The sequence below is a fragment of the Theropithecus gelada genome, chromosome 11 (genome assembly GCF_003255815.1).
Source record: "Theropithecus gelada isolate Dixy chromosome 11, Tgel_1.0, whole genome shotgun sequence".
Lineage (NCBI taxonomy): Eukaryota > Metazoa > Chordata > Mammalia > Primates > Cercopithecidae > Theropithecus > Theropithecus gelada.
The window spans coordinates 92,280,239-92,297,399 of NC_037679.1; the positions used below are offsets into that span (position 1 = coordinate 92,280,239).

The 17,161-nt window shown below is 41.1% G+C and overlaps 1 protein-coding gene across 9 annotated transcripts in view; it reads left to right on the forward strand.

The window, feature by feature from the left end:
* Window positions 1-6,381, forward strand: part of LOC112634329 (zinc finger protein 10) — an 81,837-nt gene extending 75,456 nt beyond the window's left edge. For 5 of the 9 annotated variants that reach the window (XM_025401608.1, XM_025401609.1, XM_025401610.1 and 2 more), the window contains one exon: window positions 2,512-2,809. In XM_025401608.1, coding sequence (XP_025257393.1) covers window positions 2,512-2,685 — 174 coding nt within the window. In that variant the 3' untranslated portion in view covers window positions 2,686-2,809. Of the gene's footprint in view, window positions 1-2,511 lie in introns of all 9 variants that reach the window. The other 4 variants (XM_025401600.1, XM_025401601.1, XM_025401602.1 and 1 more) reach the window with 1 other exon arrangement.
* The last annotated feature ends 10,780 nt before the right edge of the window (window positions 6,382-17,161 follow it).

Genomic DNA, 17,161 nt, shown 5'->3' on the forward strand with positions numbered 1-17,161 from the left:
TTGTCTGTGATCCCAGCAGTTTGGGAGGCCAAGGTAGGAGGATCACTTGAGGCCAAGAGCTTAAGACCAGCTTGGGCAATATAGTGAAACCCCAGCTTTACCAAAAATTTTTAAAAATTAGCCGGTCATGATGGCTGTTGCCAGTGGTCCCAGTTACTTGGGATGTTGAAGTGGGAGGATCAATTGAGTCTGGGAGGTTGAAGATGCAGTGAGCAATGATTGCACCACTGCACTTGAATCTGGGTGACAGAGAGGGATCCAGTCTCTTGTTTTGTTCTGTTTTGTTTTGTTTTGAGATGGAGTCTTGGTCTGTTGCCTAGGCTGGAGTGCAGTGGTGCAGTCTTGGCTCACTGCATCCTCCACCTCCCAGGTTCCAGCGATTCTCCTGCCTCACCTGAGTAGCAGGGATTACAGGTACGTGCCACCACACCTGGCTGATTTTTGTGTTTTTAGACAGGGTTTCACCATGTTGGTCAGGCTGGTCTCGAACTCCTGACCTCAGGTGATCTGCCCGCCTCGGCCTCTCAAGGCGTTGGGATTACAGACATGAGCCACTGCGCCTGGCAAACCCTGTCTCTTTAAAAAAAAAAAAAAAGGGCCAGACACTCTGGCTCATGCCTGTAATCCCAGCACTTTGGGAGGCTGAGGCAGGTGGATCATGAGGTCAAGAGATCAAGACCATCCTGGCCAACATGATGAAACCCCATCTCTACTAAAAATACAAAAATTAGCTGGATGTGGTGATGCATGCCTGTGATCCCAGCTACTCGGGAGGCTGAGTCAGGAGAATTGCTTGAACCTGGGAGGTGGAGATTGTAGTGAGCCTACATCACACCACTGCCCTCCAGCCTGGTGACAGAGTGAGATTCCATCTAAAGAAAAAAAAAAAGCCTGTCTTTTAGTTACTGGGTTTGGTATTCCCTGATTTTTAAAATTCTTTGAACTCCACCTTGGGGTGTCAAGTATAATCCTATTTTTGCCATTATTGTTACAAAGAGCATGCTGTAGAGAAGATACATTAGATTTCAAATGATGAAAGCAGAGCTATAGGAACCAAGCAAAGATAAGGATGGGTATGTTACCAGCAACAGAAGGAATAGAAGGATAAAATATAGGATTTGATAGTTAGGATGGCTTCAGTATCAAACAGCTGTTTGCCTACCCTGTGCCCATTCTTTTCCATGACTGCTAAACATCTTCAGTGTCTTTTTTAACTCTTGTGGTAGTTGCCTCCATATTTCTAAATAACCAGCTTATTCTGCTACACCTTGGCTTTCTCCCCTAATGATTGCTCAGTATAGAAAGGTGATTTACTTCTCTTTCACTCTTCTCCGTCCATACCTTCCCACCGTATGTACACTTATGATGGAGACATGTCTCTTCGCGTGTTCCCATACCTCCATCATTCTGATACAGTTATTTCATGTTTTTGGTTAGATCTGTCTTCAATTTTTATGTTGGTATGACTAATTTCTGTTTGTAGGTAAATCATGAAAGTATACAGTGATTTATTTTTGTTTCTAAATTTGTATTTTTTTCTGTAGTTAAGTTTTTGCTTGTTTAATTTTGTTATCATTACGGTATTAATCATATATTTAACTGCAGACTCTCCTTTCAGTATCCGAATATTCTTGGCTGATACTTTCAGCCAAATTATTAATTGTATTCCTTTTTTCTTCCTAGTGATACTGACTGCTAAGTTTTTCTGACTTCCTTCAGAGTAGCTTAGTTTTTCTTAAGACCTTCTGTGCAATTTTTATCCTAGGATCTCCTTTTTGATTTTATTTTCTATATCCTCTGTCATTTCTTTTCTTGGAGCAACTCGAGTAGCTTCCTGGAAAAGGGTGATAGAAACATTGAGACCTCTGTATCTGAAAATGTTTTGACTTTATTCCTCATTGCTCTATTTTCTGTCCTCTAGTTTTCCTAATGAGAAGTCTGATGGCATTCAAATTTTTGTTACATTGTAGGAAGCTTTTTGTTTCGGTTTTGATTTCTCTGAATAGTTTTAAGAACTGCTGCTTGTCCTGTTAGGGAATGATGTTCCCTCTCAGTTTATTTTTATCCATTTGCTAGGTATTGAGATGTTATTCCCAGGAGGACTGGGCAGTGATCTGCATTATTCTCTGCCATTTCTGTAGAAGGTAGCATAGTTTTTGGCACATAGTAGGCATTTAATAATTATTTTTTGAATCAATCTAATGTTCATAGATCCCTAATGACATCTTTATATTATCTTCATTGTTCCTTGTGCCTATTTTGCCTTATTTATCCAATATGCAAAACTTTTTAACTTCTTATCAGTTTACTATGCCTATCTTCAGTTTGGTTTTTCTTTATTTTTCTCAGTATCCAGTAGTTTGAGTGTTTTTACACCTGATAATTTATTTATATTCAGATCTGATATCTGAAACTCAAAAACCTCATGATATGGCATTTCATAGGCAACTTTCTAGTATACTACAATCATGTTGTTATTTATAACATATGACTAATTGTTCTCATTTCTAGACACAGTCTGGAAAATTGATGATCTTATGGAATGGCATCAGGAAAATAAAGACAAGCTGGGAATTACGGCAAAAAGCTTTGAATGCACTACGTTTGGAAAACTATGTCTTCTTAGTACAAATTATCTTTCAAGACAAAAACCTCATAAATGTGGCACGCATGGAAAGGGTTTGAAATATATAGATTTCACTAGTAATTATGCTGGAAAAAATCCTAATGGGTTTCAGGTACATGGAAAATCATTCTTCCATTCTAAACAGGAGCAAAGTGTTATAGGAATAAAATACTGTGAAAGTAATGAATCTGGAAAAGCTGTCAATAAGAAATTGCAACTTATGTGCCAACAAGTGTATATGGGCGAAAAACCCTTTGGATGTAGCTATTGTAAGAAAGCCTTCAGCAGCAAGTCATACCTTGTAGTGCATCAGCGAACTCATGCAGAAGAGAAACCCTATGGGTGTAATGAATGTGGGAAAGACTTCAGTAGTAAATCATACCTCATTGTACATCAGAGAATTCATACAGGAGAGAAACTGCATGAATGTGGTGAATGTGGGAAAACATTCAGTTTCAATTCACAACTTGTTATACATCAGAGAATCCACACAGGTGAGAATCCCTATGAGTGCTGTGAATGTGGGAAAGTCTTCAGTAGGAAAGACCAGCTTGTTTCACACCAGAAAACTCATTCAGGACGGAAACCATATGTGTGTAATGAATGTGGGAAAGCTTTTGGTTTAAAATCACAGCTCATTATACATGAAAGAATTCATACAGGAGAGAAACCATATGAATGCAATGAATGTCAGAAAGCCTTTAATACAAAGTCAAACCTTATGGTACATCAGAGAACCCATACAGGGGAGAAACCTTATGTTTGTAGTGATTGTGGAAAAGCCTTTACATTCAAATCACAGCTCATTGTACATCAGGGGATTCACACAGGAGTAAAGCCCTATGGGTGTATTCAGTGTGGGAAAGCATTCAGTTTGAAATCACAGCTCATTGTACATCAGAGAAGTCACACAGGAATGAAACCTTATGTATGCAACGAATGCGGCAAAGCCTTCAGGAGCAAGTCTTACCTTATTATACATACAAGGACTCATACAGGAGAAAAACTCCATGAATGCAACGATTGTGGGAAAGCCTTCAGTTTTAAATCACAGCTCATTATACATCAGAGGATTCATACAGGAGAGAACCCCTATGAATGCCACGAATGTGGGAAAGCCTTCAGTCGGAAATACCAGCTTATTTCACACCAGAGAACTCATGCAGGAGAGAAGCCTTATGAATGCACCGACTGTGGAAAAGCTTTTGGTTTAAAGTCACAGCTTATTATACACCAGAGAACTCATACAGGGGAGAAACCATTTGAATGTAGTGAGTGTCCAAAAGCCTTTAATACAAAGTCAAACCTGATTGTACATCAGAGAACTCATACAGGAGAGAAACCCTATGGTTGTAATGAATGTGGAAAAGCCTTTACATTCAAATCGCAGCTCATTGTACATCAAGGAGTGCACACTGGAGTAAAACCCTATGGATGCAGTCAATGTGAAAAAACCTTTAGTTTGAAGTCCCAGCTCATTGTACATCAGAGAAGTCACACAGGAGTAAAACCATATGGATGCAGTGAGTGTGGGAAAGCCTTCAGGAGCAAGTCATACCTTATTATACATACGAGAACTCATACAGGAGAGAAACCACATGAGTGCAGGGAATGCGGGAAATCCTTTAGTTTCAATTCACAACTCATTGTGCATCAGAGAATTCACACTGGAGAAAATCCCTATGAATGCAGTGAATGTGGAAAAGCCTTTAATAGGAAAGACCAGCTCATTTCACATCAGCGAACTCATGTGGGGGAAAAGCCTTATGGGTGCAGTGAATGTGGGAAAGCTTTTAGCAGCAAGTCATACCTAATTATACACATGAGAACTCATTCAGGTGAGAAACCATATGAATGTAATGAATGTGGGAAAGCCTTCATTTGGAAGTCACTACTCATTGTACATGAGCGAACTCATGCAAGGGTAAACCCTTATAAATGCAGTCAATGTGAGAAATCCTTCAGTGGGAAGCTACGCCTTCTTGTACACCAGAGAATGCACACAAGAGAGAAACCATATGAATGCAGTGAGTGTGGAAAAGCCTTCATTAGGAATTCTCAGCTCATTGTACATCAGAGAACTCATTCAGGAGAGAAACCCTATGGGTGCAATGAATGTGGGAAAACCTTCTCTCAAAAATCAATTCTCAGTGCACATCAGAGAACACATACAGGAGAAAAGCCTTGTAAGTGCACTGAGTGTGGGAAAGCCTTTTGTTGGAAGTCACAGCTCATTATGCATCAGAGAACTCATGTAGATGACAAACATTGATAATTTTATGAAACTCCAGAAAGTGAATTCAGAAGAAATCACAAAGTCATATATAAAGAGAAACTCTGTAAGTGGAATCATCTTGTCATCTTCCAGAAAACTCATACTGAATAGAAACTTCATGAATACACAGCATATGGAAAGGCATCTACAGAAAGCTGTTCTTTACATGCAGAAAAAATGGTAGAAAATACACAGAAAACTGAATTTAGTAACCACTCTGAAAATTCTCAGCAGCAAGTCATACCTTTTTTAAAAAGTTCATACAGGTGAGGAACCATGTTAAACAAATGTTGTAAAGTCATTTATTAACATGAGATTCACAAAGAGGAAACTTCATGAACCAGATGAATATAGAATAGACTTCTTTGAAATTCATAGTTTACAGGATTTTAATGAGAGAAATTATTGAGCTAATGAATAGCAGAATTAACAAAAGTACAAACATTTTATGTATCGGAAGCATATACCTTGGAGGAACCATGCTGTAAGGGAAAGTTTAAATCTGGAAATGACAGACCCCTAGGGAAAAAATATAGGAGTGAACATCTATGAATGTACCATATAAGCCACAGCTGGACTGTTAACCTCACCTTATATCAGAAGCTTCATTCCAAAAAAAACCCCCCAACCTGTTATTATATTTTAATATTAATTTTGAAGAATGATTTCCTTTTGGAATCATTTTAAGAGAAATTTTATTCCAGGTGTTCCAAATTTTCAGGAAAAGATTTGAATAAATTATAAATAAGATACAGATTATTTCATTGTACAAGTGAATCTAGTAAGGAGGTTAACAAGAAGAAGTTACATACCAGAGCCTGCAGGGACATTTAGATATCTTCCTATGTGTACTACATAATATGAATTTGGCAGTTTGGCATTTTACTTGTGAATGCCGTATGTGAGACAAAATTAAATATCTTCCAGAGATTTCTACTCTGCATACCAACATTGTTTCTTTGTGGCTTACCAAATACAACTTGTTACTAGAATGACTTAGTAAAAATGCATTTCCACACTGCAAACATTTTCTTGTGTATCTTCTGCCCTTTGGAAGCAGCCTTGGCAGCAACGTCTTTAGTTATAGTAATCAATATAAGGCACACTTCATGTGTTTGTGTAGCCTGGAATGTATTCTACCGTCACCGGTTAGAACATCTTGATTTCCTCTTAGAGAAACATTCCCTCACAGTATATGCAGTCATGATGGAACCACCATTCAAGATGCCCTGCCAGGGACTTGGCATGAGCACTGTTGTCAGCTGAGGCTCAGAACTGTACATGGTTAACAGGTTTTTCAGGTTCAGAAAAAGCAACATGAGCTTTTGTTCTATGGTGGCATCTTGATGTAATAAGTAGCTATTTCAGTAGAGGTTCCTAGAACAGCTTTTGTTACTGTCATTTTCTTAACCTTGTTCACTTGTCTTTTATTTTGAGCTATTGGGTGTGCTTTTAATACATTCCTTGTTGGATTGCATTAGCCATTGTGTATCTGTTGCATACAGCTTACTAAATCAGACTGCTTCAGAAATGGGTGGTAGAGAGAGGTGTAGGCAGAAGCTTGCAAGGATATGTGGATATTTGGAAACGGCTGTTTCCCAAGTCAGGATGGAAGTCCTTCAAGTCTCCATTTATATTCCACAGCAGAAACTTGGCCTATGCTATGAAGTCATGAAATGAATTGTTGGCATCATGTGCTCACTGAGGCTCTGGGGAAATGGATAAGTTGTCACTGAAAAAATTTAAACAATTCTGGAGTGTGGTCAAGAGGGACTACTTTTGATACCCATGTATATAATGATCTTAAAACTTCAATTTAAAATTGCGTGTCGTCAGTGATACTACTTAGTTATGTGTAGCTGTAGAGTCAGAGTGGTGAAAAATTCTGCCAGTTGCTTACTCACAAAATTAGTTTTATTCACTACCTCATCAGGTTTGTTAGGTGAGTGTGCATTAATCTGTGAATAGTGCGACCCTGGCAGTTAGATTAGGGCTATCTTGGAGGAATATGAGGATTCAACACTGCAAATATTTCTGAAACACCTTCTGCCTTGTACTCTATTAGAGGAGGGAACCCTGTCTCTTGCCCAAAGAAATTTTCATCCTTGAAGGTGAGGAATTTTAATGGTTTCTGAATACCTAACTATTGTTGTGTTCTGCTTATACAGAATCCAACCTCAAGATACCTTGGGTGAAGAATGATGATTCACAGAAGGGAAGAGAAATCTTACATAAACAAATAATTGCAGATATTTGCTAAAGTGTATCCCCCAATCCGGGAAATACTGTAAAGGTGTATATTATTATTGATGTACCAAAGAAGACAGAATAAATTCATAAGAGAAAATTTATATTCAGCTTACTACTACCTAGGGTTAGATTTTAGTTTGTTGCTAGTCTACATGCAGCCTTGCTTGGTAGAAGCCAGAAGTGTTGACAGTATTGAGGACAGCACTCAGATACTGTGGGAAAGAATAATACTTGATTAGGACTTAATACTGTTTAATGAAATGAAAATTTTACAAAATAGAAATTGAGTCACTGGTTTGTAAATCTACCTACTCTTTCTACCCTAGTCCCAGAAAAAAAAAAAAAGACATTCCAGAGACTTTTCAGGAATAATTATTAGTTACAAGAAAAATCCAAGGAAAAGATAACCCCAGTATTTTACAACTTCCCCATCAAATAGGAATTTAGGAGAAAAAATGACTTGCAAACCATATTTGTAAACATAGATTTAAAAATTCTAAGTGGAATTATAGCAAAGCAATGTATAGCTAACAACAAGAAAGTCATGATATTATTAGGTTTAACAGACTATTAGTGGATCCAACTTCCTTTGTTCATTACCAGCAGAATCACTATTATTTATAATGGCAGTGTGCCCACTTAAAAAGAGAGAGATAGGGCCAGGCACAGTGGGTCACACCTGTAATCCCAGCACTTTGGGAGGCTGAAGTGGGCGGATCACCTGAGGTCAGGAGTTCGAGACCAGCCTGGCCAACACAGTGAAACCATCTCTACTAAAAATACAAAAATTAGCCATGTATGGTGGCAGTGTGTGTGTATATACATACTGCATATATTTGTGTATATATACTGCATATATATATATATTATTTTTTTTTTACTGTCTTTACTGCTAAGTGTGGCCATGCTACTAAGTTTTGAATAATGGAAGTTGTTGAGAAGATCTAATGGGAAGGTCCCTTAAAAAGGTAAGCAGACAACTGGGGAAAGTCCCTTTGTGGCTTTTAACATTTTTTCTTTTTTATCTGCATTATTTAATCTCTGATGGTGTAGGAGATTCAGCAGTTATCATAGCACTTAAACTCATCCTGAAGATTTAGGCCATCTGCTGGAATGTATAGCAGAAAAAGTGATGTGACTCTGATAAACAGGATGCTATTTTGCCAGCTTTAGACTACCTACATCTTGGTATCTTTTACATGAAAGAGAAATGAACTATCTTAAGACACCTTTTCTCTTTGGGATTGGAGGGGAGTTGGTTCTGTTAAATTGGGCTGAACCTGATCTTAATGGAAACAAAGTAGTATGTTTGGGCTGGGTGTGGTGGCTCACGGCGGTAATCCCAACACTTTAGGAGGCCAAGGTGAGTGGATCATTTGAGGTCAGGAGTTTGAGACCAGCCTGGCCAACATGGTGAAACCTCTGTCTACTAAAAATACAAAAAAATAGCAGGATGGTAACAGGTGCCTATAATCCCAGCTACTTGGGAGGCTGGGGCAAGAGAATCACTTGAATCCAGGAAGCGGAAGTTGCAGTGAGCCAAGATCATACCACTACTCCACCCTAGGTGACAGAGCGAGACCCTGTCTCAAAAAATAAGAGAGTAGGTTTGGAAGGTTTAATATTAGAAAATATTTTAATTAACTTCATTACCAGATAAAACTCATAGGGATTGTCTCAGTATATGCTGATAAATCACTTGATGGAATTTAATACCCATAGATGACTTTCAAATACTATTAAATTGGGAATAAAAATTCCTGTAACTTGGTAGGGAATATATGTTCCAAAACACATGTTTGGAACATACGTTCTGAAAACACAAGTCATACTTAATGATAAAATAGTAGAAAGATTTCATGTAAAGTAAAATTAGCCAGGTGCAGTTCCTCATCCCTGTAAGCCCAGCACTTGGGGAGGCTGAGGCTGGAGGATTGCTGGAGCCCAGGAGTTTGACACCAGCCTGGCCAACATAGGGAGACCCTGACTGTACAAAAACTTTTTAAAAAGATTAGCCAGGTGTGGCCAGGCACCGTGGCTCACACCTATAATCCCAGCACTTTGGGAAGCCAAGGTGGGCAGATCACTTGAGGTCAGGATTTCAAGACCAGCCTGGCTAACATGGTGAAACCCTGTCTCTACTAAAAATACAAAACTCAGCCAGGTGAGGTGGCATGTGCCTGTAATCCCATAAACTTGGGAGGCTGAGGCAGGAGAATTGCTTGAACCCAGGAGGTGGAAGTTGCAGTGAGCCAAGATTGTGCCACTGCACTCCAGCCTGGGTGACAGAGCAAGACTCCATCTCAAAAAAAAGATTAGCCAGATGTAGTGACATGTGCCTGTAGTCCCAGCTACTGAGGAGGCTGAGGCAGGAGGTTAGCTTGAGTCCAGTAGTTCAAGGCTACAGTGAGCTATGAGCATGCCCCTTGTACTCCATCCTGGGCAACAAAGTGAGACCCTGTCTGTAAAAAACAAAACAAAAACAAAACAAAATTACAAGAGTGTGCATCACTTTTATGAAATGAGTAACATCTAGCCAATGTGTGAAAACAAGGAATGTAAGGAATTAGGGATGGGTGCAGAAACAAAACTGCCATGAATTGGAGATGCAATTGTGTAATTAGGAAACCCAAAATAAACCACAAACAAATGTTTAGAACTGCCAGTAGAATAGCAAGTATGCCATTGTCACTCAGCATCCATGGAGGATTAGTTCCAGGACCCACCCCCCAACCACATGGATGCTCAGGTTCCTTATATGGCATAGTATTTGCATTGTGTGTGCGTGTGTGTGTGTGTGTTTTTGAGATGGAGTCTCACTCTGTTGCCAGGCTGGAGTGCAGTGGCACGGTCTTGGCTCACTGCAACCTCCGCCTCCTGGGTTCAAGCGATTCTCCTGCCTCAGCCTCCCAAGTAGCTGGAATTACAGGCATGTGCCACCATGCTCAGCTAATTTTTGTATTTTTAGTAGAGATGGGGTTTCACCATGTTGGCCAGGCTGGTCTTGAACTCCTGACCTCGTGATCCACCCACCTCGGCCTTCCAAAGTGCTGAGATTATAGGCGTGAGCCACCAGCCTGGCCAGTATTTGCATATTTTCTATGCACATTGTTCTGTATACTTTAAATCATCCCTACCGATAGTACCTAATCCAATGTAAATGCTATATGTAAATAGTTCTTATACTGTATTGGTATTTATGTTTTCATTGTTGTTAATTATTTATTTGTTTTTCAAATATCATTGAGCCAAAGTTGGTTGAATCCATGAATATAAAGCCCATGGATTTGGAGGTCCCTGTGTGTGTGTGTATGTGTGTGTCTTAAATAATACCACTGTGTCCTGCAAAAGACGTCTTACTAAGCAGAAATTAATGTCACATCATTTAAGATTGTCATTGTGTCATGAAAGATTTTGTCAAACATGACAATTATGTCAATTGAAAACAAGGTAAGTATACTTTTAAAATATCGTTGACAAAAATTAGCAAAAGTACATAGGATTAACAATTTTACGTAATCCCAGCACTTTGGGAGGCTGAAGTGGGAAGATTGTTTCAGCCTCGGAGTTTGAGATCGTCTGGGCAACATCGCAAGACCCTATCTCTACAAAAAAATAAAAAATTAGCTGGGTGTGGTGGCATGTGTCTGTAGTCCCAGCTATGCGAGAGGCTGAGGTTGGGAGGATCACATGGGCCTGGGAGGTTGAGGGTGCAGTGAGCTGTGATTGCAGCACTGCACTCTAGCTTGGGCAACAGAGTGAGACCCTGCCCCTAAAAAAGAATTGTGTAAAATCTAGAAAAAGGAAAAATTAAAAGTCAAATAAGAGAAACCTATTGCATCAAAGTGGAAACCTAGAGGAAATGGTTGATTTCCTAGTACAAATACACATGTTAGGACCTTGAAGGAAAGTATTAAAAAATTAGCATAGAAAAGCTTAGAATACTGCTTCAAGAGCGCCCATTGGAAAAGTCCCCAGGGTCATACAGGTTCACAGCTGAGTGTTAACTAACCTTTAAGAAATTGATTTTATTTAAAATGGTCAAGCCCTGGGGGAAAAAAAGGGTTGACTTCAATTAATTTTATGGCATAATATCAATTTTATTTTATATATTTTTCTGAGACGGAGTCTCACTCTGTTGCCAGGCTGGAGTGCAGTGGCACAATCTTGGCTCACTGCAACCTCCGCCTCCCAGGCTCAAGTGACTCTCCTGCCTCAGCCTCCTGAGTAGCTGGGACTACAGACGTGCACCACCACGCCCAGCTAATTTTTGTATTTTTAGTAGAGATGGGGTTTCACCATGTTGGCCAGGTGGTCTCGACCCTCGTGATCTGCTCCCATCAGCCTCCCAAACTGAGGATTACAGGCATGAGCTACTGCACCTGGCCTAATATATTTCTAATGTATGATGTCAGTGTTTGTAAAACAATCTTTTATGCATGAGTATAGCTATAGAACCAATTAACTGTGATTTTCTCAGGAAAAGAAGGAAAAATGATGAGTTAACATCTGTTAAAGCCACAAACTCATTTTTTTTTTTTTTTTTTTTTTTTGAGACAGAGTCACTCTGTTGCCCAGGCTGGAATGCAGTGGTGTGATCATGGCGCACTGTAGCCTCAACCTCCCCTGGCTCAGGTAATCCTCCCACCTCAGCCTCTGGAGTATCTGGGACCCACAGGCAAGTGCCACCGTACCTGGCAAATTTTGTGTATTTATTTATTTTTGAGATGGAGGCTTGTACTGTCGCTTGGGCTAGAGTGCAGTCGCGTGATCTTGGCTCACTGCAACCTCCTCCTCCCAGGTTCAAGCGATTCCCCTGCCTAAGCCTCCCAAGTAGCTGGCTTACAAGCACCTGTCACCACGCCTGGCTAATTTTTTGTATTTTTAGTAGAGATGGGGTTTCACTATGTTGGCCAGGTGGTCTCAAACTCCTGACCTCGTGATCTGCCCTCCTTAGCCTCCCAAAGTGCTGGGATTACAGGCGTGAGCCACCAGCCTTTACTTATTTTTCTTAATTCTTTGCTAAAGGGCCAGGTAGAATTATTGATTAATTGATTGATTGTAGAGATGGGGTTTGTCATGTTTTTCAGTCTGGTTTCAAACTCCTGGGCTCAAGCAGTCCACCTGCCTTGGCCTCCCAAAGTGCTAGGACTACAGGCGTGAGGCACTGCATCCAGCCATAAATCTTAAATAAATTCTGATTTTGGTATAAATGATATATTTAAACTTAAAGTTGAAAGTTTTAACATGTCTATTCTTTAATTTTCAATATTGTTTCAACTGCTTGTTAGAAACACCATTAAAACATTAATAAAAAGGCTGGGCGGGAGGCTGAGACAGGAGAATGGCATGAACCCGGGAAGGTGGAGGTTGCAGTGAGCCAAGATCGCACCACTGCACTCCAGCCTGGGCGACAGAGCGAGACTCCATCTCAATAAATAAATAAATAAATAAATAAATAAATAATAATAATAATAATAAAAAGGCTGGGCATGGTGGCTCATGCCTGTAATTTCAGCACTTTGTGAGGCTGAGGCAGATTGATGTCTTGAGGTCAGGAATTCGAGACCAGCCTGGCCAATAGGGTGAAACCCCGTCTCTACTAAAAATACAAAAATTAGCCAGCTGTGGTGGCACACACCTGTAATCCCAGCTACTCAGGAGAACTGCTTGAACTGGAGAGGCAGAGGTTGCAGTGAGCCGAGATTGTGCCATTGCACTCCAGCCTGGGCGGCAGAGTGAGACTCCGTCAGGAAAAAATTGATAAAAGCAAGTACATAGGGTGCACATTTGCCCTTCCCTGTTGGGATCCAGGGTGGCCCCACAGGTGCTTGTTCGTCCCCAGCTTTGACCTGGACTGTTCTAGTGTTTTGTCTCAGTGTTTCTCCCTTTTTTGTACCAGGATTTCTCCCCAGAAACAAACACACATGTATAAAAAGTAGTTTGGCTTGCTATGAAGATGACTAGTGGAAACCTCAATAGAAGTATGATTTCCTAAAATAAATCGTGTTCAAATATTACAGGACAAAGTAAAACACACAGCAAAGCTCCCTCCCCAGCACTCAGGGTGCAGGCCCCGCTTTTCCTCATCTTTTCCTCCTGTGGCCCCATGTATCCCAAAGGTGAGGTGACATCTCCCCAGATGGGTCTGGAAAATGCTGTGGGTGTACCCACAGGAGTCTTCAGATATGTAAGCTCTGGATCTCACTGTGATGTACCCCCTGGGGGCTCCGCAGGTTGGGAGGAAAAGGAAGCTTTAGTCCTCACTGTGGTTGCATCCCCCACCAGTGGTCCTCAGGTTGGTCCTGAGAAGGAAGTTCCGGTGCTCAGTGTGATGTACCCCCACCCAGAGGTCCCCAGGTCCTGAGGAGAAGGAAGCTCTGTTCCTCACTGTGGACGCAGCCCCCAGGGGTCCCCGGATCAGTCCTGAGGAGGATACTCTGGTCATCGCTATGATCTACCTCCCAGGGGTCCCCAGGTTGGACCTGAGGAGAAGGAAGCTCAGAACCTCACTGTGGATGTGCCCCACGAGGGTCTCTAGGTCAATCTTGAAGAGAAACAAACTCCGGTCTTCGTTGTGGTTGTGCCCCACAGTGGTCCCCAGGTTGGCCAGTGGAGAAGGAAGCTCTGGTTCTCAGTGTGATGCACCCCCCAGGTTGGTCCTGAGATGAGGTAAATTCTGGTCATCACTGTGAAGTGCCCCTCGGGGGTCTCTGGGTGCTGAGGAGAAGGAAGGTTTGTCACTGTGGATTCCCCCCTGCCAAGGGTCCCCAGGTCAGTCCTGAGGAGAAGGCAGCTCTGGTCTTTACTGTGATGCAGCCCCAAGGATCCCCAGGTCCTGAGTAGAGGGAAGGTCTGGTCCTCTGGATTCAGCCCAGAGGTCTGTGAGCAGAATGCAGGTGCTGCAAGCAGGCTAGACAAGGTGTGTGTTTGCACCCCTTCCTAATACCTACGCACAGTCTCGGATGGTCAGTGCTTCCTGTTTCGTGATGGCCATGTGCCCCCTCTTGCAGTCCTAGTGAACCCCTGAAATTCAATCTTATGATTTTCCATGCCATAATTTTGGAAAATGAAACTGAAATAGAGCCCACCATTCCATGCCTTAATTGGAATGGATAGAGATAATAAAAGGCCAATAGACAAAAGTCAAGTGATTTCCTATATATTAGAAATAATGTATAGGAATAATTGGAATTTGTAATGAAAAAAATCATTCAAAAAAATCTGAAAAAGTGTATGCCAAATGTACCAAAAAACCTAAAATTGAACAAGAAGACAACCCAATTAAAAATGGGGGCAAATCCAAATATATACTTTCCAAAGAAGATATACGGATGGCAAATAAGCATACCAAATAATGCTCAATGACACTTGTCATGAGGGAAAAGCAAAATAAAACAACAATGAGAGCACTGCACATCTATGAAAGTGACTACGATCTAAAAAGTAAATTTGCAATTGCAACAGAAACTATCATTCATTGCTGGTGCAATGCATAATAGTATAGCCACTTTGGAAGACAGTTTGACTTTCCCCCAAAGCTAAACAAAGCTTCACAATATGAGCCAACAATCACACTCCTAGATATATAGATAACTGCTTTGAAAACGTAGGAGTCTGATCTAAACAAAACCCAGCATGTACTTAGGTACAGCAGCTCTTTTCATAACAGACAAATACTTTAAGGAGTCAGGATAACCTTCAATAGTTGAATGAATCACTAGGCTGGGGGTACATCCATGCAATGGAATCCTGTTCACAAGAGCAAACTGTGAGGCCATGCAGGACATGGATGAATCTGATAGGGATATTGTTAAGTGAGAGAGGCCAGTGTGAAAAGGCTGTATGACCCTATTTCTATGGTGTTACAGAAGAGCAGAAACTACAGAGATGGGAAACATATCTGTGATTGATGGTGGTTTGCAGAGGGCAGGGAGTGAGTTAAATGGAATAGGATATAATGATAGAAACAGGCACAAATGGGCCTTTGGAGAACGTACTCCCTCTGCTTGGTGAAATCATGCTGGGTGTGTGTGGAAGAGCCTGGGATGTGTAATGCCAGCATGAACAAAAAGGCCACTTGCCACCCCAGGAGAGAAGGGTCTTCTTTCATCACACATGAAATTATTTCAGGACCAGTTCCAAGGAAGAGTTTTGTGTGTGATTTTATATATATATATAAATAAATATAATATAAACATATATATAAAATAAGAAAATTTACCATTTTAACTATTTTTAAGTGTACACTTCAGTGGCATGAAGTACATTCCCATTATTGTGCAACTATCATTTTACATTCCACCAGCAGTGCACAAGGCTTACAATTTTTCCACATACTTGCCAATATTAGTTTATGTTTGTCTCTCATTTCATAGGCATGATCATGGCTCACTGCAGCCCCAGCCTCCTGGGCTCAAGGGATCCTTCCACCCCAGCTTTCTGGGTAGCTGGAACTACAGGTGCATGCCACTACACCCAGATAGTTATTTGTTGTTTTTTGAAATGGAATTTCACTCTGTCACCCAGGCTGGAGTGCCGTGGCACCATCTCAGCTCACTGCAAGCTCCGCCTCCTAGGTTCAAGTGATTCTCCTTCCTCAGCCTCCTGAGTAGCTGGGATTACAGGCATGTGCCACCATGTCCGGCTATTTTTTTCGTATTTTTAGTTGAGACGGGGTTTCACCATCTTGGCCAGGCCAGGCTAGTCTCAAACTCCTGTCCTCAAGTGATCCACTCACCTTGACCTCCCAAAGTGCTGGGATTACAGGCTTGAACCACTGCACCTGGCCTACATATTTTTTATAATATCCACTCTAATGGGTATGAAATGGTATCTCACTGTGGTTTTGATTTTCATGTTCCTAATGGCTAGTTATGTTGAAAATCTTTTCATCTACTTGTTGGCATTGGATTTGGCAATGATTTCTTGGATGTGACACTAGAAGCATGGGAAACAAAATTAAAAATAGATAAATTGGACTTCATCAAAATTGAAATCTTTTGACATCAATGGACACTATCAAGAAAGTGAAAAGAGGCTGGGTGCGGTGGCTCATGCCTGTAATCCCAGCACTTTGGGAGGCCAAGGTGGGAGGATCACTTGAGGTCAGGAGTGCGAGACCAGCCTGGACGACTTGGCAAAACCCCATCTCTACTAAAAATACAAAAAAAAAAAAAAAAAAAAAAAATTAGCTGAGTGCGGTGGCATGTACCTGTAATCCCAGCTACTCCAGAAGCTGAGGCAGGAAGATCACTTGAAGCTGCAAGTGGAGGCTGCAGTCAGCCAAGATCATGCCACTGCACTGCAGCCCAGGTGACAGAGCAAGAAAGCAAGATTCCGTCTCAAAAAAAAAAAAAAAAAAAAAAAAAGGCCAGGTGTGGTGGCTCACGCCTGTAATCCCAGCACTTTGGGAGGCCAAGGCGGGCAGATCACGAGGTCAGGAGATTGAGACCATCCTGGCTAACATGGTGAAACCCCGTCTCTACTAAAAAATACAAAAAATTAACCAGGCATGGTGGCGGGCACCTGTAGTCCCAGCTACTCGTGAGGCTGAGGTAGGAGAATGGTGTGAACCTGGGAGGCGGAGCTTGCAGTGAGCCCAGATCTCACCACTGCACTCCAGCCTAGGCGACAGAGCGAGACTCTGTCTCAAAAAAAAAAAAGTGAATATGGGAGAAAAGACACTGTAAAATAATATACCTGATGAGGGTCTAGTATCCGGAATATATAAAGAACCCTTACAACCCAACAACAAAAAGCCCAAGATCAAAATGAAGAGACTTTTCTGTAAATAAGATATGCAAATAGCATATGAAACAATGCTCAACATAACTAGCCATCATGGAAATATAAATCAAAAATATAATGAGATAACATTCCATACCCATCAGAATGGCTATTATTTTTAAAGCAAACCAGAAACAAGTGCTGACAAAGAAGTGGAGAAACGTGAACACCGCTGTAAAATGGCAAAGCTGCTGTGGCTGACCCTTGCTACAATATGGAGG